This window comes from Diabrotica virgifera, chromosome 2, assembly GCF_917563875.1.
Source record: "Diabrotica virgifera virgifera chromosome 2, PGI_DIABVI_V3a".
Taxonomy (NCBI): Eukaryota; Metazoa; Arthropoda; class Insecta; order Coleoptera; family Chrysomelidae; genus Diabrotica; species Diabrotica virgifera.
This window is the reverse complement of record NC_065444.1, coordinates 14,738,182-14,761,968: the sequence shown is the minus strand read 5'-3', so window position 1 is coordinate 14,761,968 and position 23,787 is coordinate 14,738,182. Positions and strand designations below refer to the sequence as shown.

Below are 23,787 nucleotides of genomic sequence, written 5' to 3'. Positions count from 1 at the left end.
ATATTACAAAGAAAAGGTATCTACATGGTTTTCGAGCAAGTCATGCTGTATAAAAGAATTTTATAAATAATAAAAATTTGCTATAATATTAACTAACCACTTTAAAAATTCACATTGTAAGGCATGAATAAATTAAATTATGTAGGTAGTACCTTTTTAGGTGTATTTACTGAAAAGTTATTGCTATAAAGATTGATCTGTGGCTATGCTTGACTTAAATAAAACAACGATTAGATAATATAAAAAATCACAAATTTTATTATATTTGGGAAAGTACATATCATAAATACAAATACCTACCAATGTTAAAAAGTATTTAAATAACAAGTATTTAGGTATAGACTCAAAATTCAAAATATATATTCAAAAATATTTGTGTCATTCATGCTTTACAATGTGAAATTTAAAGTGGTTATGTACATATATAGCAAAATTTTATTATTTATAAAATTCTTTCATGCAGCATGACTTGCTCAAAAACGTTTTTAGGTACCTTTTCTTTGTAATATCTATAAATCAATAATTTTCCCATTTCTCAGAAGTTTTCGAAATATATAGGTACCTCTAGTACCTACATTGCACACCATAGCCATATGAACATTATTATTATTAATAAATGAAGAATTAGATGAACTTTAAAATACTTATTTAGTTCATGAACCAGAAAAAAAACACAAAGTGATGTATTTATTTTTTAAATGTTTTGAATAATAAACAGGCCCATTTCGCGATTCAAGTTTATATAGGCAACACAAATTACACGCCGCTAAGCAACGGGTCAGGATCTAGAATCGAGTGCAGCGTTGTTCTACAACAGGATCACCAACCCAACAATTTTAGCGCTGTGTCATTGATACCAACATCAATAAAACTAATCGGTAGTACGTCGTTTTCAAGTTGAATTCGTTAAATATATGAGAAAATGTAAAATTGGATCAAATCACCGATTGCATAAATATTTAATAATCAGTTTTAACTGTTCTGAAAATTTAACTCTTTAAAATTAAATTAAAAAAATACTGTTCACTAGAAATTGCCCTACAATGTAAAATGACCTTAACAATTTGACGTCACAAAAGTTGTTCTGTGACAGATGACAGCAAAGAGTGGCAACAGAACTAGTGAAGTGAACAAAACTGTTATTAGACTGTATTAGACATATATGTCATGCCAAGAAAGATATTCTGGGATTTGGAAGTTAATTGAATGTTCTAACATAGTGCAAATTTACTGTGTTTTGTTGTATATAAAACTCTGGATAAATATATTTAGGTGAAATATAATATATTAAATTTAAATACAACATGTCTACTCCTGCCCGAAGACGCCTTATGAGAGACTTCAAAAGGTTGGTGATTCATTAATTTTCATTGGTCTTGGTCTTGAAACTAGTGTTTGGTAGATATTATTATTAGCTTTTGGTGAATAGATAAGAGAATATTGATTAACAATTCGAGAATTATGGTGTCAGTGTAGGTACTGGTACCCTCAGTGGAAATTGAAAAAATATTTTTCTTTTGTGCCATCAGAACAATAAGTATAGATCTTTTGTTTAAGTCATCCTAATTATGAATGTTAGAAAATTATTTAATTGTAGGACAAAGAATTCATAAATATATGCAACAACCAATTTGCTTTGTTATTATTTCCACATCCAAAATATTATTGGCAAATCCAGTACCTATCTAATCTTATGTAAAATATTATATTTGGATTAACCATTATTGCATGTAGTTTTTAATAATACTAAATTTCTGAAAATACAAATAAATGTTATAATCTTATAAAAAACCAATAAAAAAATCATAATTAGAGAAGGCCATGAAATAAAACTTTATTAAAATGGTATATAGTGTCATCCCTCCTTGTGGAGTATTGGGCACTTGTGTCAACATCATCCAGCATCAAAAGACCACTGCTGAACATATCGCACCTTGAAAACCATATGGCAATAACTGCAATTTTTTCATGAAATGACCTTTGAATGCAGTCTAATGGGAAAAAAAATCTATTTTTTAATGCTATATAGCAGAATCTGCAAAAAATTTTTAAGTTCGGCACCAGAAAGATACATCCCTATGGCTTTTATCACGATTCTTCTTTTTATACCATCAGGCATTATCTGCAGTTGATGCTCTACGGTTCTAAAATTGGAACAAAAACTTAGATCTATATGGCAATATGTGCAAAATGTGACCCACGCTCGTAAAATAAAAGCGAGATGTACTAAGGAAAAATCTTTTAAATGCAACAAAACATACGAGTGCTGCAGAGAGATTTCATTGCAACACTGGAAATAAGCGACAAGTCTATAACAAATTAATATACAACGTCGTACTGCAGATGGGTTTATCCCAAAAGAAAAGCGAGGAACTCATAATAATGGAAAAATAATCAACGAAGTCGTGAAACAAAACAAAATGATTTACATTGAGTCCATTCTTAGAGTGAAATCTCACTACCTAAGGAAACAAACTACCAGGTAATTCGTCAGCAATGACAAAACTCTGGCTGATATTCATCGCGATTATATAAAATTTTGCAAAGAAAAGTTTCGGTGTTCGGAAATTACGCTACGATGATAACCATATTTCACACAGAATTTAATATACACTCCTTTAAGCCTAAAAATACCTTTGCTTGATGTGAGAAAGTTACAGAAATTAATTAGATAAATCGACATTAGAAACAGTCTATAATACTCACCGTCAGGAAGTGGAACTCAATAGGAAAGAGAAATAAATGACTTAAAATCTGCAAAATCCAACAATTGCATCACTTCTTGTTTTGATTTACAATCATTACTACCGACGCCTTCAGGCGAAGTCTCTTTATTTTATTACAAAAGCAGATTATCAACATTATTTAATTTCACAATTTTTTACCGGACCACAAATGCAGGACACTTCTGTCTTTGGTTCAAGCGAATTGCTAATCGTGATTCAAATGAAATAGCGTCGTTCCTGTTACAATTTCTGAGGAACCATGCCAGGGAAAAAGAAATAATATTATACTCAGATAACTACTGTGGGCGAAATAAGATCAAGTATATTGTCTATCTTTATCAATATGCAGTACAGAAATTGAAAACATACCTAAAATTACCCACAAATTTTTGATAACGGGTCACTCCCAAAATACGGTAGATAACGTGCATTCTTTGATTGAGAAACAAAAAAAGGCTTTAAAAGATGACCAATTTATGTGGCTGCGCAATGGTTCACAGTAGTTCAAACAGCGAAAAAACAGGTGAACCTTATATAAAATTAATGAAAGGTGTACATCGGATATATTGGACTTTAAAAAACGATGTAAGGAAATGGGGAATAATTATAACATTGACGAAGAAGGAAATCAGGTCGTCTGTCGTCTGGAATTACATAAGATGAACTAGGTGGAGAAGACATTTAAAAATAAGTTTCAGGTTAAGGCAAGCTTTAACGATACAGAGTTCAGAACCATTAATATAAGGCAAAAACAACGAGGGATGGTGGCTAAGATGGAACTAAGTAAAGCATATTCGCATCCACCAGGAATATGCAATCTCAAAAAACAAGATGTAGACTCTCACTATGTAAGGCTAATGTTATTCAAGAGCACTATCATAGGTTTTATGCAGATTTACACGTGACCAATGCAACAATAGAAGACGAACAGACAAATTATAATATGCAACACTTTGATTAAGTGTTAACACTAAAAATTTGTAATAAATAAGTACAATCTTAAATAAAAAACTGTTATTTGATATGCATTTTTACTGCGTCATTTGCGAAAATCGATATATTTTTTAAAACCATATGGCCGTATGTGCTAAAATACCTATTAATTTTAGCAAATTTTATGTACTTCTTAATTTATATAAAAATATGCAAAATTAAAGACAATTATACCAAATATCAGGTTTGTAGTTTAATTTTTGGAACTAGAGGAAATAAAATTAACTTTACAAAAAATTAAAATGCTCATAACTCGATATTATGATTTTTGCAGTTACTGCCCTATGGTTTTCAAGGTGCGATATGAGTCTTCCTAGTGTTTCCAACACTGTCTATTTGCACGCTCTCATCCAGTTTTTATTTAGCCTTCTTAAATTGTCAGCCTTGCAGGTGGTTGATCAATGCTTATCTTTACTTTGCATTCCAATAACCTCTTTATCCATTGCCCATCTGACATTTTGGTTGTGTTCTACTTATCTCCATTTTAGTCTGGCTACCCTTTCGATGACGTCAGTCACCTTGGTTCTCCTGATCTCTTCGTTTTTTATTCTGTCTCGCAGAGTTCTTCCTAACATCAACAGTCTATTCTTCTCTGTGAACATTTGTGTGTTTCTGGGCCAAAAGATACCTTCTTTCTGCAGATTCTTGCTTGATCATTCTCTGGATAAACTGGATTAATTCCTTTCATTTCGTTCTATTTCAGTCAAACGTTATCGTGCTCTCTTTTTGTAGTTTTTTCCATATGTTGTCTGGTCTTCTTCTCTTTATTTTCTCCTTTGTTGGTATTCAAGTGCTTGTCTCATTTTAAATACAACTTTTCTTAAATACAATATATGCACTCCTGCACGAAGACGCCTCATGAAAAACTTAAAAAGGTTCAACAAAAAATAAAAGAGAAGTGTTTACAAATCTATTCATGATCAACTTGATGCCTGGGAATAAGAAACAAAGATATATAAAATAGCCAAACAGAGCAAAGAAAGCAAAAGATTTTAATGAAATAAAATGTAATAGCAGTGGTCACTAAAAGAACAAACAATTAAGGGGTTCAAGTAATTCTTGCCATATATACAGAATTTATTTGTTTCTAGTTCATATCTTATGCTAGGCGTGACATTTTGGTATATATATTTAAATATGTTAGTGTAGCAGTGGTCTATTTGACATTCTGTCAATACTTTCTGCTGTCATATGGCATCCATTTCTTGTAGTTAACAAATATAAGTGCCAATGGTTTGTTGTATTTTGCAAACTTTCTATCAGGTTCTTTATCACTAGTAAGCTTCTTTAGTGCTGTATCCTGATCTAAATCTAGCTTATTTTCTAGGCTGATACAAGTCTAACTTAACTTATCTTCCTTTCTTATTTTTTGATAATTTTTGTGAAAATGTTATATATGTGTGACAGCAAACTGATAGGACAGTACTTTTTTTTTATCTGTTGTCTCCTTTCTTGTGTAATAAAACAATGCCTGCATTGTTCTATTGAGAAGGGGTTTTTCCTTAGTAGATGAAATTGATGAAAAGTTTGGCCAAAGCCTAGATTTCCACCTTGTTTGATCGCCTCAATCACTTCTCCATTATCTCCAGAAGGTTTGTTATTTTTCATTTCTAAAATTGTCGTTTTGACTTTGTGTGGTGTTATTTCTGGCATTAATTCTTATCTCTGATTTGTGATTTTGGACAACTGCTGATATCTTTCATTGTTGCTCTTATATATTTTGTGATAAAAGTATTAGACAACCTTGAGGATTTTGGTTATATCTTTAGTAATCTTTGTTTCTTAATCTGTAAATATTTTGTTGCCTATGTTGTTAGCAATTTGCCTCAAAACTTTTAAATTTGTGTTTTTATTGAAATATTTTAGTTATTTCTCTTGTATTGTTTTCTCTGATGTCTTTTTGGATTGATCAGTGGATATCTTTATTTAATTTCCTTTTGTAGCATATTGTAGTAATCAAAGTATAGTTGGAGTCCCATTTTTCTTCAACTGTCTTCTTTTGTATATTAGCTCTTCACACTGTTGCTTTAAAATGTGTATTTTTACATGTAAAATTGGCCAATTTAACCCCTTAATAAAAATTAATGTTTTTTCTTTTTTTTTTTAGATTACAGGAGGACCCACCTACCGGAGTCAGTGGTGCTCCTACTGACAATAATATAATGATCTGGAATGCAGTTATATTTGGCCCCCATGACACACCCTTCGAAGATGGTACTTTCAAACTAACTATTGAGTTTACAGAAGAATATCCAAATAAACCACCAACAGTCAGATTCGTTAGTCATATGTTTCACCCTAATGTATACGCTGATGGTGGTATATGTTTAGATATATTACAAAATAGATGGAGTCCTACTTATGACGTATCTGCTATTTTAACTTCAATTCAAGTAAGTGTTTTATTTTTTCCTCATTGTATTTTCTAAAATTAGGAAACTTAGTTCAAACAGAAATCAATGAAAATTCCAAGATAAAACAAAAAGATATTGACTAAAGTGTTACTCAAAATTTTTTTTTTTGTTTTATAAGAGAACTATTGTAACTACTGCAATATATCTATATCTTTAACATATTTGCATTAAAACTATATCTACTGCAGATTCAAGGTTTTGCAATTTTCAACATCCAAGCAGATTTTTTTGCTAAAGAGGCAGTCTTAAAAGGATCAGGAACTTTATTTTTATACAATTATGGTATAAATACAGTTGGAAAAATGAAAGAATACCCATGAACGATCACATCAATAATTTATTTTGTATTTGCTGTCTTTTTCTATAAATAACAAACGTTTTTGTTATAGAAAAAGATAGTAAATACAAAATACAGTAGAGCGTCGAATATCCGAACGTCGATCAACCGAACGACTGGTTATCCGAACTCTCGACTCCCGCGCCCCGCACTCGAGTACCGAGCAAGCGTATGTCATGAGGAACTGTACATACTCCTACCTCGTATAGAGGCCCCTATGGGGAATAACAAATGACCATTAAAAAGTGTCTGTTCCCATTGTTTAATAATATACAGGGTGAGTTTCGCATTTTGACCGAAATTTGTATTCGTCATAATTTTTGAACGGTCGGATCGATGTGTCTCTTTTTTTGGTCAATCATTACACTATTACCACCTAATCAACTGATTTATTCAAACGAGAAAAAACTCAGGTCCGGCTTTAAAAAATTAGTTCGTTTGGGCCTTAGAAAAAATTTCACCCTGTATATGCTTTTTGAAAACTCTAATATGAATTTTACAAATTAGACAAATAGGCAGTTAAAATACCATATTTATTTTTTTCCTCACACGATTACTTAATTTTTTATAAAAAAATCAAATTTGACTATGAATAATTAAAAGTTTGCTAAAGTGAACCATAGATTTAAAAAAAATAACTTTTATTACAAAAATTAATATTTTTAACAAATATTTAATTTATGTTACCACCCAATCAACTGATTCATTCAAACTAGAAAAAAATCAGGTCCGGCTCTAAAAAATTAGCTCGTTTGGGTCTTAGAAAAATTTTCACCCTGTATACGCTTTTTTAAAACTCTAATATGAATTTTACAAATTAGACAAATAGGCAATTAAAATGGCATATTTATTTTTTTCCCCACACGATTACTTAATTTTTTATTAAGAAATCAAATTTGTCAAAATAGCCATTTTACCATAAAAATAAAAAAAAATTAAGCAACGTTTTTCTTAAAATTAAAAGTTTCACCATTTTTTTCTATAACACGTCTAAATCTAAAACTCCCCATAACAGTTCTCTTTGAAAAATTTTAAATTTTTTCATTTATTTTTTGCGATTGAACTTTGCAATTCACGAATCTGCACCTTTTATTTTTAAAAATTCATAACTTTTACGAGAAGAAGACTGACAGTCTACAACAATTTTCATAGTCTTCACAATGGTAAAAGATATGTGCTGTAAAAATTTCAGAAAAAAAAAATATTAAAATGGAACAGAGTTGTAGCCAGTTCCGTGATTTCATTTTTTTTTCATTTTTAGGTTAAAATTCCGATTTTGACTAATTTGATTTTTTAATAAAAAATTAAGTAATCGTGTGGGGAAAGAAATAAATATGCCATTTCAATTGCCTATTTGTCTAATTTGTAAAATTCATATTAGAGTTTTCAAAAAGCGTATACAGGGTGAAATTTTTTCTAAGGCCAAAACGAACTAATTTTTTAAATCCGGGCCTGATTTTTTTCAATTTTGAGTAAATCAGTTGATTGGGTTGTAACATAAATTAAATATTTGTTCAAAAAAAAATTAATTTTTGTAATAAAAGTTAATTTTTTTAAATCTGTGGTTCACTTTAGCAAAATTTTAATAATTCATAGTCAAATTTGATTTTTTTTTATAAAAAATTAAGTAATCGTGTGGGGAAAAAATAAATATGCCATTTTAATTGCCTATTTGTCCAATTTGTAAAATTCATATTAGAGTTTCCAAAAAGCGTATATAGGGTTAAATTTTTTCTAAGACCCAAACGAACTAATTTTTTAAAGCCGGACCTGATTTTTTCTAGTTTGAATAAATCAGTTGATTGGGCGGTAACAAAATAAATATTTGTTTAAAAAAAATTAATTTTTGTAATAAAAGTTAATTTTTTTAAATCTATTATGGTTCACTTTACCAAACTTTTAATTCATAGTCAAATTTGATTTTTTTATAAAAAATTAAGTAATCGTGTGGAGAAAAAAATAAATATGCCATTTTAATTGCCTATTTGTCCAATTTGTAAAATTCATATTAGAGTTTCCAAAAAGCGTATACAGGGTTAAATTTTTTCTAAGACCCACACGAACTAATTTTTTAAAGCCGGACCTGATTTTTTTCTAGTTTGAATAAATCAGTTGATTGGGCGGTAACATAAAATAAATATTTGTTTAAAAAAAATTAATTTTTGTAATAAAAGTTAATTTTTTTAAATCTATTATGGTTCACTTTACCAAACTTTTAATTCATAGTCAAAGGACATCGCACACATCTTATGGAAAATATAATTTCACTCAAATTCAATAAAATTTATACCAATAGATTCGTTTTAAATTAACGATCAAATCTTATCACTGTGCCAACTCTCTATTTTCAAAAATAAGAGCAGAAATTGATATAAATAAATCTGAAATCAAATGGGTAGGTACATAAGTTAGAGAGAGAAAAAATATTTTAAAATACCCAGATTTTCGGTACTCCATAAATCAGCGGATTAGTTTCACTAATCCGCTTAGGCCCAGCGGGATTTAAGCTGTTATGAATAGCACTCAGAGCAATAATGATTGTAAACTAACATTTTATGGACTCCAAAAATGTGATTTCGATAAACTTTAATTGCAATTTGCGCCGTAATTAATCATAATTAAGAGTTGGCGCAATGATAAGAATTGATCGTTATATTAAAACGAATCTAATCGTATAAATTTTATTGAATTTGATTGACATTATATTTTCCATAAGATGTGTGCGATGTCCTTTGATTTTTTTATAAAAAATTAAGTAATCGTGTGGAGAAAAAAATAAATATGCCATTTAATTGCCTATTTGTCCAATTTGTAAAATTCATATTAGAGTTTTCAAAAAGCGTATACAGGGTGAAATTTTTTCTAAGACCCAGCCAAACAAACTAATTTTTTAAAGCCGGACCTGATTTTTTTCTAATTTGAATAAATCAGTTAATTAGGTGGTAATAGTGTAACGATTGACCAAAATAAGAGACACATCAATCTGACCGTTCAAAAATTATGACGAATACAAATTTCTGTCAAAATGCGAAACTCGCCCTGTATATTATTAAACAATGGTAGCAGACACTTTTTAATGGTCATTTGTTATTCCCCATAGGAGCCTCTATACAAGGTAGGAGTATGTACAGTTCAGTGGCGGCTCGTGGCTTTGGAGACAGGGTCGGCAAGGTTTTTTGTCTCCTCATATAGGTATACCATCAAACTAAAAGGCTTAATTCATCATAGGAGATTTTGTTGTTTTTTGCTTTTTTTTTATTTGATGTACTTGACATTCTCTCTTGTTTCATGGTGTTTCGACAATACGTGTTGATTCTTTTGAGACAAGGTAAATCCCGTTTTTTTTTTAGGCAGAAATTGGTGGTAATAAGAAAATTGATAAACAGTTTGTTGTAATGAATTGCAGTACTTACTACATAGAATTATACATACATATTGTGCAACTTATCCCACTTTCTGAAAATATTTGGACCAGCATAATTTTTAAGTAACTAACTTGTAATAATAAATATCTTAGAAATTCTTTGGCGAACGTAACTTTTAAATTTTAAATCGTCAAAGAGGTCAAAAATTTGCAATTCGAAAAACGAGTATCTATTTGCATATAATAGTAGGTATCCAAAATTTCAAGATATACTTACTCGTTTTTCGAGATATGTATCATGTCGTTGTCTTTTTTGGGGTGGTTCGGAAATATCAAGCGAATCCAAAACGTCACTGCGTATATATTGGAAACTACTATCATTACGAAAATCTCTGAGATTTTGCACCAGCTTTCGTATTCTATTTTTAGAATAAATAATGTCAGTTGACTGATTTTGAACAACAAGGAATATCTTGGGCAAACTCTGTCTTAAAAATATTTAAAAAAATATTGAAAGAGTCATTAGTATTTAATAAAGTTCTCAAACCGATTGCTTCACGGATCGAGGTATCGCCACTTTCAAAATCATAGCCTTCGATAATAAAATCAAAAACTTCCAAAAGCTGTTCACGAAAATCTGCTACAGATACTAAAACTATAAGAGATAATCTGCTTAGATAAAACTAACCGAGATTTAAAATTTCATCGCGTCTGACAAACTGTTCGCTTTTTTTTTCGAAACAAATTTGTTCTAAAGCAGTAATCTGTTTAGGTGAGCTAAACTGGCAAGAAAAGACGATATTCTTTATTTTTTTACACGTATCATGTCAAACTAAATTCATTATATGCGCATAATAGTGAGTAAATAAAGCTTGTGATGCAATAGTTTTAACTTTTGCCTGGAGACTATTCAATTCACCACTCATCACAGCAACGCCGTCATAAGATTGCCCCAGTTTGCCCTACCAATTTATTTTTGGTATCAAAAAATTTGAATCTGTTCTTTAAAACACCAAAAATATATTCTGCCTTATTGCTTTTACTCACATCTCTGAACCCTAAAAACCTCTCATAAATATTACCACGTAACGCGTATCGAACAAAATAATTGATAATTGTGAATGACATGATAATCAGAAGTTTCATCTACTTTCAGTGAAAAGCAAATGGTTTTCTAACTCTCAGATTCAACAACGTTATTCAAAATTTAACTATTTGATTATATGTATTAGTTCATTCTGTATTACGAATACACTTCGAATCAGAAAGTAAATAGGTATTTCTAAAACAATTTTATTAATTCTCTATAATTACTTTGATTTTTAACAAATGCTTCGGTCCATCATGTCCACTAAATGATAATTCCTGACAACTTAAAAAAATTACAATATCGATTAAACGACGTAAAACGGCGTGATTATTTTTGACAATTTCTACCGATGCATGCTTCCAAATGAAACACCGACCGGCAGACCGAAATGTGCCGTACTTGCCGCTTAACCTGCCATGCCGTATCTGCTATTGCCCACGAAGAGAAGTAATGTTCGCTTGCTCATCGACTTATGTCGTTGAGTGTTACGTGTAAATTGTCAAGCTACGGATGTTAGAGACGGCTAGCCGAAAAGTTAGATAAATGGCTCGGATCATTCATTTTTTGAGAAGTCTGTTATGCGCAGGGATCACTTAACGCTCGGATTGATCAAATTCTTTTAAAAACCATGAATAAAATTTAGTCTGTATTGTCTGATAGATTTTTTTTATTTCACAGATACAAATATTTAAAAAATCTATATCTATAAATGTGTGGGTCGGCACTGCCGACCCTGACCGGCCGCCACTGGTACAGTTCCTCACGACTCACCCTGTATAGGTTGTTTTCTTTTGAATAATTTAATAGTATTTCCCTTCTATTATTTCTTCCTCCTAATCCGTAGGATCCTATTAAAATTTCATTTTTGTTTTCTTCTTTCCCTGTTTTTGCTTAGAAATCGCCTATTAAGATTACATACCTTGCTTTGGTTGCCATCATTACTTCATTCATTTCTTCATAGAATTGCTTTACTTCCTCATCTTCTTCCTTGTTGGGGCATAGGTCTGAATAATTTTACATGTATAACTTTGTTTAATTTCGATGTCTATTGATATTACTCCTTCCTTGATTATACTTTTTCCTGAATTACTGGATTTATTGCGTGATCCTGGATATCACTTTTGTATTAATAAGTAAGCCTAAATTTAAAAGTAGGGAACAAAAAATTGTACATAAAATCATTTTAAGTTATTGTTTTTGAAGGTTGTTAAGAAATCACATAAAAAATGTGGAAAGATTGATTTTTTAAATTCCAAGTAAGTTCTGGTTTGAAAGTGGTAATCTTGACACCAGCATTCAACAGAATAAAGAAAAAACAAATGATTCGTAAGTTAACCAAAAAATCAGAGTATTTCTTTGCCTAAAAAATGTTAGCGATTTTTTTGAGATTCCTTAGAAAAAACAAGCAATCGAATTTTTTAAAGAAAATGTGTTTTGAAATAGCTTTTAGGATCTAAAAGAATTTAGCTGTGGTTTCGAAATATGTGGGTTGGTTTTTTAGTTTTGCATATAGCCATAAAGACAAAAAATATATAGACTTGAAGTACTTTATTGCTTTTCAAAATATGTCCCACCAAGATCAATACACTTTGGCATATTATATTCAAACCAGTTGGTAAAACAGTTATTCCAGCCTTCAGTTGACACGTGCAAAATCGCTATTTTAAAGGCATTGATGGCTTCTTCTGGCGACTGGAATCGCTGCTCACACATTGAGTTCTTGATCTTTGGGAACGTGAAGATGTTGTTGGGACTTAGGTCAGGGCTATACAGTGGATGGTTTAACAATTTGATGTTTTGAAGCTCCAAAAACTCTACTGTCTTTTGGGTAGTGTGAACACTTGGAGTTATTTATTTATTGTGTATTTATGCATTGTCCTGATGTAGGATGATTCACTGTTGTGTGTTGCTTTGTCAGCGTTTCATGATAACTTCTGGTAAATAATAGTTATATACCAACCAGAAGTAACCATTTTTCGATCTTCTAAAGCAATTGTTGCCACATGATCAGAATTTGACACAAAAGTTGCGACCATTTTCTTTGACACACTTCGACAACCGATCACTTTTGTTGCTTTTTGCTAGACTGAAACACCCACACAGCGGATTCGCGTTTATTTTCCGGTTCATAGGAGTAAATCCAAGATTCATCGACACTAACAATACTATACATTTTTTGAACTTCCTTGAACTGTTTCAATGTTTTTTGGCACCAATTGAAGCCAACCGCTTTTTGCTCTTCTGTGACCAAGGAGGGATCCAACGTGAAACCAACTTCGTAACACCCAGTTCTTCACGTAGGACCTTTTGGATCGAGGTCTTTGAAATGCCCAAAGATGTCTATCTCCCGGTGGCATCTAAACATTCCGTATATGTATTTGGAACCTAGGAGTTTTCTATTGGTTCGTTGCAACACGCGGTCATATTTTAACCAATAGGCGGCGACGTCCCAAACGCATATACGGAATGTTATTCGGTTCCAAATTCATATACGGAATGTTAAATATTCGTACACCGAAAAAGATAAGTTTTTATTAGAGTCTGTTAAAAGGAGATTAATTTTAAAATACTTGTTACTGTATTATTAAATAAAAATAAAACAATTATAGTATTTGGAATGTTATTTGGTGCGAAATTCATGTACGGTATGTTAAATATTCGTAGAACAAAAAGACGATTTTTATTAAAGCCAATTAAAATGAGACTGGTTTTTAATAGTATATTATGCAACGAGCATTTAATGATGGTCATTATGAAGCGAGTATAAGGGATACAAAACGAGCCGCCTTGCGGCGAGTTTCGTATAGAGTACGAGCTTCATAATGATAATTAAATGCAAGTTGTTTACACGATTTTTTCTATGATCATTCACAAAAAAATGTATTCAAATTTATTAATTTTGTAACGCAAACAAATTAAGTAGTTTGTGAGTCTGACAGTTTGTTTACATATTGAGAACTGTCAAAGAGTATGTATTTGATTCGCCATTGGTTACTGCGCGTGTGTCACCTTTATCGCAAATGTCATATCGCGATTCTATTGGTTAAAAATCTGTGTCCTAATGAAAATATGTATCATAATGAAGTTAGTAATAAGTTCATTATGATACAGGTAGTGACATCATAATTGATATATTATAGTATGAGAATAGAAAAATTATTGTTAATGTATAATAAAGATCCACAATAGTCCATTCTTTCACGGTTTTTGCTCTAAATTTTAAAGAACCGCTTGGATTGACATGGAATTTGGCATACGTATAGCTTACATGTCAAAGAAAAAAAGTGATATTGTGCCGATGTGTGCTTTTGCCCTGGGGGTGACTTTCACCCCCTCTTGGGGGTGAAAAAATATATTTCCAAAATAAGTCCGGAAATGGGTAAACTGACTAATTTTAAGTAACTTTTGTTCTATAAAGCTTTTTCGCCAAGTCAACACTTTTCGAGTTATTTGCGAGTGAATATGTTTATTTTTCAACAAAATAACCACATTTTTAGACGGTTCTTCGCAAATAACTCAGAAAGTAAGTATTTTGTCGAAAAAAACGTTCTTAGCAAAAATAGAGCCTATAAAAAAGTAAAAAAAATGGTGTACACTTTAGGTCTCTGGATCTCGTAGAACCAGAGTTATAGCTAATGAAAAATAGATTCATATTCACCAAATTTCAAATAGAATATTCGACGTGAAATATCCAAAAAGTTAAGCACTTTTTGGGAAAAATCCATTTTAACTTTTTTAAAGTGTTTAAAATAGTTTTTACTAAAAGTTTCTAGCATTAAATTTAAGCAAGTTACGCTCAAAATAAAGTTGGTCCCTTTTGTTTTTGCAAAAAAAAATCGGGAAGACCACCCCCTAATTAGCAACTTGAATGAAATTAATCGTTACCGCTCCACAAATTATTTTACTTATGTTGTGTTTATATGATCTGTACGTTTCATCGATTCAAAGTGCTTATTTTTGAAAAAATTTAGCTTTAAAGTAAAATTTTTAAAAATTTTAATTTTGAAAAATATGCTTTTTTTCAAAATAACTTAAAAATTGTTAGAGATACCAAAAATCTCGAAAAACAAAAAAGTCACATTTGCTTTTCTGAATATCATGTATTTTTTTGTTTTTCTGTTAGACAAAAATTGATTGAGATTTGGTGTTTCTAAATTTGCATACATTCGTGATCAGTGAATCGTTCAACTCATTTTAACTACAGCCCTTTCAATAATAAGGACTTTGAACCGATGAAACTTACAGATCATATAAACAATATATACACGAGTCAAGAAACTTGTGAAGTCGTAACGATTAAGTTCATTTAAGATACTAATTAGGGGATGATTTTCTCGATTTTTTTACGAAACCCAAAAGGGACTAACTTTATTTTGAGCGTAACTTCTTTAATTTTGACGCTAGAATTTTTTTCATAAAACAAAAATGAAGCTATTTTTAAACACTTTAAATAAGTTGTAATCAGTTTTCCCGGAAATGTGCTTCATTTTTGGTTATTTCACGTTAAAGTATTCCATTTGGAATTTGACGAATATGAACCTATTTTTTATTAGCTATAACTCTGCTTGTACTAGGTATAGAGACGTGATATATACACCATTTTTTTAAGTTTTTTATAGGCTATATTTTTGCTAATAATGTTTTTTCGACAAAGTACTTACTATTTTAGTTATTTGCGAAAAACCGTCTAAAAACGTGGTTATTTTGTTGAAAAAATGAACATATTCACTGCCAAAGAACTCGAAAAGTATTGACTTAGTGAAAAAACTCTATAGAACAAAAGTTACTTAAAATTAGCCAGTTTATCCATTTCCTGACTTTCTTTGGACGAATATTTTTTCACCCCCAAGAGGGGGTGAAAAGCACCCCTAGGGCAAAAGCACATATCGGCACAATATCACTTTTTTTCTTTGACTTGTTAGCTATGTGTATGCCAAATTTTATGTCAATCCAAGCGGTTCTTTAAAATTTAGAGGTTTTGCAATATTTTACCGTTAAAGAACGGACTACAAGGAAAAAGGTTTTCCTGTAGTTGGCTGTAGACCATATAATACAAAAAAAAAAACGAATAAAGTCCTTTATAAAAAGTCTATATTTAAAATCCCTAAAAAGGGCTACATCACAGAACTAGTTTTAGATTGATTGATTAATCATCATCAGTGCTTTCGTAAAATGAATATAACCTGATAAAATGATGCAAAGGTTTTAAAATTTTGACTACGTTTAAAAGAAGTCGTAGGTTATACCTACTCACGTGTCCTTACCATGGTAACCACCAAAATATAATATTACAAATTTTATTTACATATATTACATAATTACAAATATTTTGGTGGTTAGCATGTAAGATCACGTGAGTATAACGTACAACTTTTTTTAACCATAGTCAAAATTTTAAAACCTTTGGACCATTTTATAAGATTATATTCATTTTAGGAAAGCACTGATGATGATTGGTCAACCAATCGAAAACTAGTTCTGTGATGTAGCCCTTTTTAGGGATTTTAAATATAGACCTTTTATAAAGGACTTTATTCGTTTTTTTGTACTATATGGTATACAGCCAACTACAGGAAAACCTTTTTCCTTATGGATCTTTAATAATACATTAACAATAATTTTTCTATTCTCATACTATAATATATCAATTATGATGTCACTAACTGTATCATAATGAACTTCATTATGGTACAGATTTTTAACCAATAGAATCGCGATATGACATTCGCGATAAAGGTGGCACACGCGCAGTAACCAATGGCCAGTCAAATATATACGCTTTGACAGTTCTCAATATGTAAACAAACTGTCAGACTGACAAACTACTTAATTTGTTTGCGTTAGAAAATTAATAAAGTTGAATATATTTGTTTTGTGAACGATCATAGAAAAAATCGTGTATACAACTTGCATTTAATTATCATTATGAAGCTCGTACTCTATACGAAACTCGTAGCCAGGCGGCTCGTTTCGTATCCCTTATACTCGCTTCATAATGACCATCATTAAATATACTATTAAAAATGTATAATAAAATGTATAAAAAAATGTGTATTCAATGTATAAATGTACTATTAAAAACCAGTCTCATTTTAACTGGCTTTGTTTAATTGTTTTATTTTTATTTAATAATACAGTAACAAGTATTTTAAAAAACTCTAACAAGAAGTAAAACCACTTCTATGTAAATTGGTATATTTATTAAAACTTAAAATCCCAATGGATTGAATAAAATAAGTCCAATTCAGAACGTTTTCAGACCTATCGGTCCATCATCAGTGAATGTGCATACTTGCTAAATAGCCCCAGAACCAAACAGTGGTTGAATTTAAAATTCGATTTACATTATTTAAAAATAATATTCAACAGGCTAAACGCCGATGTTACAGGATATTGCCTATGGGAACATGGTGAAACCCTACCAAAACCTCAAAGTTGGCCTAAGATGGTTGATTGAGGTTTTGGTAGGGTTTCACCATGTTCCCATAGGCAATATCCTGTAACATCGGCGTTTAGCCTGTTGAATATTATTTTTAAATAATGTAAATCGAATTTTAAATTCAACCACTGTTTGGTTCTGGGGCTATTTAGCAAGTATGCACATTCACTGATGATGGACCGATAGGTCTGAAAACGTTCTGAATTGGACTTATTTTATTCAATCCATTGGGATTTTAAGTTTTAATAAATATACCAATTTACATAGAAGTGGTTTTACTTCTTGTTAGAGTTTTTTAACTATATGGTATACAGCCAACCTAGGGAACTTCCCTTCTAGTTTAAGTATTTTAAAATTAATCTCCTTTTAACAGACTCTAATAAAAACTTATCTTTTTCGGTGTACGAATATTTAACATTACGTATATGAATTTGGAACCGAATAACATTCCGTATATGCGTTTGGGACCTCGCCGCCTATTGGTTAAAATATGACCACGTGCTGCAACGAACCAATAGAAAACTCCTAGGTTCCAAATACATATACGGAATGTTTAGATGCCTCCCGGTGTGTTACACACGGCAGTCATCCCTAATTAGCTGACGAACCGCATCAATGTTTTGCTGTGTGACTGTTATTTTGGGTGGACCTGGCCTTGTTTCGTCGCTGAGACTGGTGTGATGCTTCATTCCCAAACACAGAAACGATTTCAGCGAGACATTGCTGTTGGGATAATCCTCTCCGAAAATTGTAAAAAATTATTGCTCGAAAATGTTCTTATGTAAGATCCATTTTTCGATCGACCTGCTAATTTCAAAAATTCACAGTATCTACACGACTTGTTGTATCACAATGAAACTCTGGATTTATGTTAACAAAAGACTGATGTGTCGGAAGGTTTGTTTTATTGGTGGTGCCCTCTAAGCGGCTCTATGCAAAACTAAAAAGACAAACCTTATATAGCTTTTGATAGGGCTGTGAAACGATGTTATATATTCTTTTTGTTTCAGTCTCTACTGAGTGACCCAAATCCCAATTCACCGGCCAACTCCATGGCCGCACAACTGTACAAAGAAAATAGAAGAGAATATGAGAAAAGAGTGAAGGCATGTGTGGAACAGAGCTTTATCGATTAGCAGTTGTCTCATCGTCATTGTCGAATTATTTATTCGAACTGATTCTCACTTTGCGCTTCAAAATTACAGCTACTTCTTACAGAGGCCCTGCCTTCTCAGTAACTAATAGTTTTAATCAACTCGTTTTTATTTTTTTGTTCTTTTTTTTTAATAAAGATTGTTTTCCAAAAACTTAACTGAATATAAAATGTTTCGGAAAGTTCTATTCACTTTTACTGACTAATAGACGTTGCTCTGGTGTTGGCCATAATGAATATATAAAATAGTGAACATAAAATATTTTCAATATTCCCTTCAATACCCCACAGGTGCACAAAGTTAAAACTTTATTATAGAAAGTAATGTTTTTTGTTGATATAGTAGAAAGGTCACCAGAACTTAAATCTGGATTGTCAGGTGGATGACATAGGTATTCTACCACCTGAATGATATGGTGTCAGTAAAATTTTTGATGCAGTTTAATTCAATAACCCGACTTATTTTTATTTCATTAAAAACTTTCTTCATTTAGTCAGGAATAGAACTTATGAAACACGCTGTAGAAGCTTTCCTTTACAAAAATTTCATTTATAATTAACAGATATTGAAAGTACCAGTGCAAACAATGTGGATTAGTAATTGGTTTTTCTTTGTAGTAGGTGCAAGTTTTATGTTAAAAACAATTGTTAATATTTAATGTGTACAATAAAACATATTTTGTGTAGATAATTAAAAGTAAAATGCGCAGTTTTAAGCTAGCAAAAATTACAACAGTAATTTTGAAAAGAATTTTATTTATCACGTTTACAATAGATTGCAAATATTTAAAAAATCAAGTGACAAGCGGGGTACTATCTCAATTTTTTCCATATTTGTACATTTTGACCTTATAATTATTTAAAATGTGAACCCTTATTGTGTTGATAAATGATTTTGACTTGACACTAGTCATTGCAAAAAAAAAGAAAAATGTTTATTCGTTATAATCTGACACTACTCTGAGAGTAAACATGTATTGGTGAAATAAATATGTGTAAAGGTCTCAAATTAATACTAGGATAGTATGAAGTTCACTCGTACGTTACAAATCATGCATTACCACTTCTTATTATTTTTTCGAAAAATTTGCTTCTAATGAAAATGATTCAAAAATACATTGACTTTCAAATTTTGTTTCAAAAGTAAAAGTGATAAACTGATTATACGAGGACAGTTTGATAAGTACTTAGCATATAAAAGAAAAAGGAAAATTTTGGAAAAGTGGCGATTTATTTTTCAACTTAGTCTCCTTTCAATTGGATACACTTGACCCAGCGATGGTCAAACTTCTTTAACTCGGTCGAAAATACGTTTTCTCGAAGTTTGCAAAGTAGACCTCCGAGACATCGATGATTTCCTCAATCGACTTAAATTTCTGCCCGTCAAATGACTTATTTAGGTTTAGGAACCAAAAAAAGTCACGGGGAATCAAATCTGGAGAACAAATTGGTCCATGTTTCGACGAGGGCCGCGAAAAGACGCAGAAACTTGCTTAAACGGCAATGTGCAGTCCCCATTTCAGTGTCCGTTTTTATTTTTCGTTTATTTAGGTTCATCAAATTGTTCGGGATTATTTTATCAATATTCTTGATTATTTTTTTAGTCTGGATTTGCTCTTCATTTCGTTTGATTATTCTTTATCAGCCACTCGTTTTTCGTAACATCTTTAGTGATGCTACAGAAAGGTTTTTCTCAAGCCATGTTTTGCCAAGAGATCTGCTGGTTCATTCCCATGCATCCCTTGATGACCGGCACCCATATTAAAGACACTATTGTCTTTTGCCATGTTATTTTATCATTTTATCTTTTACCGAATACAAAATTGATTCTCTGTATTATTTAGCTACTGAATAACATAAATGGTGTCAAAATTCGGTGTAACTTAGGACATAAGTAACATGTTATGTTAAACTTAACTATTTCATCAGTTTCTCATTTTGGCTGGCCAAGAATGACTCATATGACCTTTGCAAATTAGCGATATCACCATTAAAATTATACAGGGTATTAGTAAATAAGTATGAAAAACTTTAAGGGATAATTCTACATGAAAAAATAATGACAGTTTGCTCTATAAACGTATGTCCGCAAATGCTTTGTTGCCGAGATGCAGGGTGTTGAAATTTTAATTTCAAACTGCCAATTTTTTTATTGCTCTAAGACCGGATGAGATATGAAAATTACTTTTGGATGGTTTCAAGAGGTAGTTATTGCGCATTTTTTTGCAAACAAATAATAATTTTATATTCATCATTGGCGCGCCTACGGGTAATGGTCTGAATTTTTTTAAAGAAAAAAAATGGTACGCCACTGAGATATTTCAAATTAAAAATTATTTTTGTATTTGTGTTTTTGTATAATTTATGAAAAAGAACCTTTTTTGTATTTTTTTCCTATGGTGCATCGTTTTTATGCGAAAAAATAAAACATCTTCGATCGTATTTTTCATTTCTTAATACATTATCAAGAACTCTCCAATATAATAATACCAAAGTAGAACAATAACAGAAAGTATTACTAAAAAGATTTTAACTAGGTGCAAAGCTACAACAAATGTTCAAAATTACCTCCTTTAAAGGTGACAGAATAATTTTATATTCACCATTGGCGCCCGTACAGATAATGGCCTGAATTTTTTAAAGAAAAAAAATAGTACGCCACTGAGAAACGTCAAATTAAAAATCGTTTTTGAATTCCTCGTTCAATTTACGACAAAAAATCATTCTTGTTGTTTTTTCATATGCGGCGCCGTTTTTATACAAAAAAATAAAATGTCTTAACGCTTACAAATTATTCGAGGTAGATTCCATATGCATAGAAACTTATATATTATTTCAAATACTTTGTAAACGTTAAGATATTTTTTTTTGCATATAAACGGCGCCTCATATGAAAAAAAGACAAAAACGATTTATTGTCATAAATTGAACGAGGAATTCAAAAATTATTTTTAATTTGATATATCTCAGTGGCGTACTATTTTTTTCTTTAAAAAATTCGGGCCATTACCCGTACGCGCGCCAATGGTGAATATAAAATTACTCTGTCACCTTTAAAGGAGGTAATTTTGAACATGTTGTAGCCTTGCACATAGTTAAAATATTTTTAGAAATATTTTCTGTTATTGTTCTCGTTTGATAATGTTCTTGATAATGTATTACGAAATGAAAAATACACGCGAAGATGTTTTATTTTTTTGCATAAAAACGGTGTACCATATGAAAAAGAGACAAGAAAGATTCTTCATCATAAATTAAACGTGGAATACAAAAATAATTTTTAATTTGAAATATCTCAGTGGCGTACTATTTTTTTCTTTAAAAAAATTCAGACCATTACCCGCAGGCGCGCCAATGATGAATATAAAATTGTTATTTGTTTGCCAAAAAATGCGCAATAACTACCTCTTGAAACCCACCAAATTTAATTTTCGTAGCTTAAAAGGTCTTAGTAATAAAAAAAATTTCAACATCCCGTACCTTGGTAACGAAGCATTTGCGGACATACGTTTATCGAGCAAACTGTCATTATTTTTTCATATAGAATTACCCCTTAAAGTTTTTCATACTTATTTACTAACACCCTGTATATTTCGAGGTATAGCATACCCTTGCTTGTTAATCGTAGCTTTACATGTAATTAAATTATTTTGTGTATTGTTTTTGTAGAATTTTATCATTCTAATCTGAAATGTTTTCATTGTGGTATGCGTTTTTTATTTTTAATTTGCAGTTCTTTCTATATTTCCTCTAATTTTTTATTTGTGCGTTAGACCACTCTTTTTTCCGTACTGCCTACCTTCGTTTTTCAGGTAGATGGATGTGTTATAATTAATGAAATATACTTAAATAAATTATTATAACTACTTGTTTTTTTATTAAACCTTACTTTTTGCAATTATAATGTAAGTATAAGTATAAAATGTGTACCATTCAAATGGCAATATAATTTTATATTAATAATACTTCAACAACAGGAGGAGGAAAATTATTAACAAGCTTCTACAACCTAATAATTAGAAGGTAAGAAACAGAAGAAAAGCCCGAGGACTGGAAAGAACGCAGAATTATACCAATCTTTAAGAAAGGGGAAGTAACAGACCCTCATCACTCATCAGACAAAAAACTCACTCAATTAGCAGAGAAAAAAATTAAGGATTAGCAGCAAGGATTCAGGGAAGGCAAATCCACTGCAGATGCGATCCACATAATTACACAAACAATTGACCAATGCCACGAACACAACATAGAACTCCACACCCCCTTCGTAGACTTCAGACAAGCCTTTGAATTTATTGGTATTCATCATAGCAGTAGAAGCAACGGTCAAGGCCACCGGATTTAAAGGAACTATAGCCCACTCCACCCTCCTCAACAAAAATAGTAGCAGATGCAGATGATATAGCTCTAATGGAAAAGGACAAGGAAAGATTAAGGGCCGGTTGTTCGAATGCTAATCAAAAATGGAATCAACTGATAATTATCAAATATTTCATTACTATCCACTTTGATTGGGTTGCTGAAAACATAATTAATTACAATTATGAGATTAATTAATTGATTAATCAATTATATTAATAATTGTATGTTAATTAATCAATTACGTTATTAATCAATCAATTATTATGTTAATTATCATCATCATAATTAGCATAATTGATTACAATCAACTGATTGGCGTACGAACAACGGATTTTGTTATTTGATGGTTGTTAAGGAGACTTGATTATAATCAACTTCTTGATTAGCGTTCGAACAACCGGCCCTAAAAGAAGCAGTAACAATCCTGGCAAATTAAGCACGGAAAAGAGGTCTAGAAATTACCGAAGGAAAACAAAATATCTAATTGCTCTAGAAGAAAAGATCAGATTAGAGAAGTCGATATAGAAAACCACACTTTTGGAGTTTAACAGTTTAAATATTTAAGAATAACTAGGTATGAATGGAAAAAATAAGAGGAGTGAAGCAGTAACGGAACGAATACTAGAAGGCAACAAAACATATTGGAGATACCATAGGCTAATGAAGGGCAAGAACTTATCCTAAAATAGAAAACTGAAAATATATAGTTGCATTCAGACCAGTAGTTACATAAGCAGCCGAGACAATGTGCCTCACCTATAAAGATAAAGAAAAATAATTAAGAATAGGTATTCGCGAAAGGAAAATCCTCAGAGGAATTATAGGCCCGATAAGAATAGAAACAAGGAAACAACCACGAAATAAGATTCAAAAATTTATTGACTACGTTTACAAAAAACAAATTTGAAT

The 23,787-nt window shown here is 31.1% G+C and overlaps 1 protein-coding gene across 1 annotated transcript; it reads left to right on the top strand.

Annotated features, from left to right (window-relative positions):
* The first annotated feature begins 1,095 nt into the window (after positions 1-1,095).
* On the top strand, positions 1,096-22,382 carry LOC114345573 (ubiquitin-conjugating enzyme E2-17 kDa). The gene is made up of 3 exons (XM_028296379.2): positions 1,096-1,348; positions 5,827-6,112; positions 18,374-22,382. The coding sequence occupies exons 1-3, from the start codon at positions 1,305-1,307 to the stop codon at positions 18,497-18,499; spliced, it is 456 nt and encodes a 151-aa protein (XP_028152180.1). The 5' UTR covers positions 1,096-1,304; the 3' UTR covers positions 18,500-22,382.
* Positions 22,383-23,787: the final 1,405 nt, after the last annotated feature.

What these genes read in the sequence shown, in the direction of transcription:
- LOC114345573 (XM_028296379.2), top strand. Translation starts at nt 1,305, where the DNA reads ATGTCTACTCCTGCCCGAAGACGCCTTATGAGAGACTTCAAAAG. An exon ending in CTTATGAGAGACTTCAAAAG is followed by an intron (nt 1,349 to 5,826) that starts GTTGGTGATTCA and finishes TTTTTTTTTTAG; the next exon opens with ATTACAGGAGGACCCACCTA. An exon ending in CTATTTTAACTTCAATTCAA is followed by an intron (nt 6,113 to 18,373) that starts GTAAGTGTTTTA and finishes TTTTTGTTTCAG; the next exon opens with TCTCTACTGAGTGACCCAAA.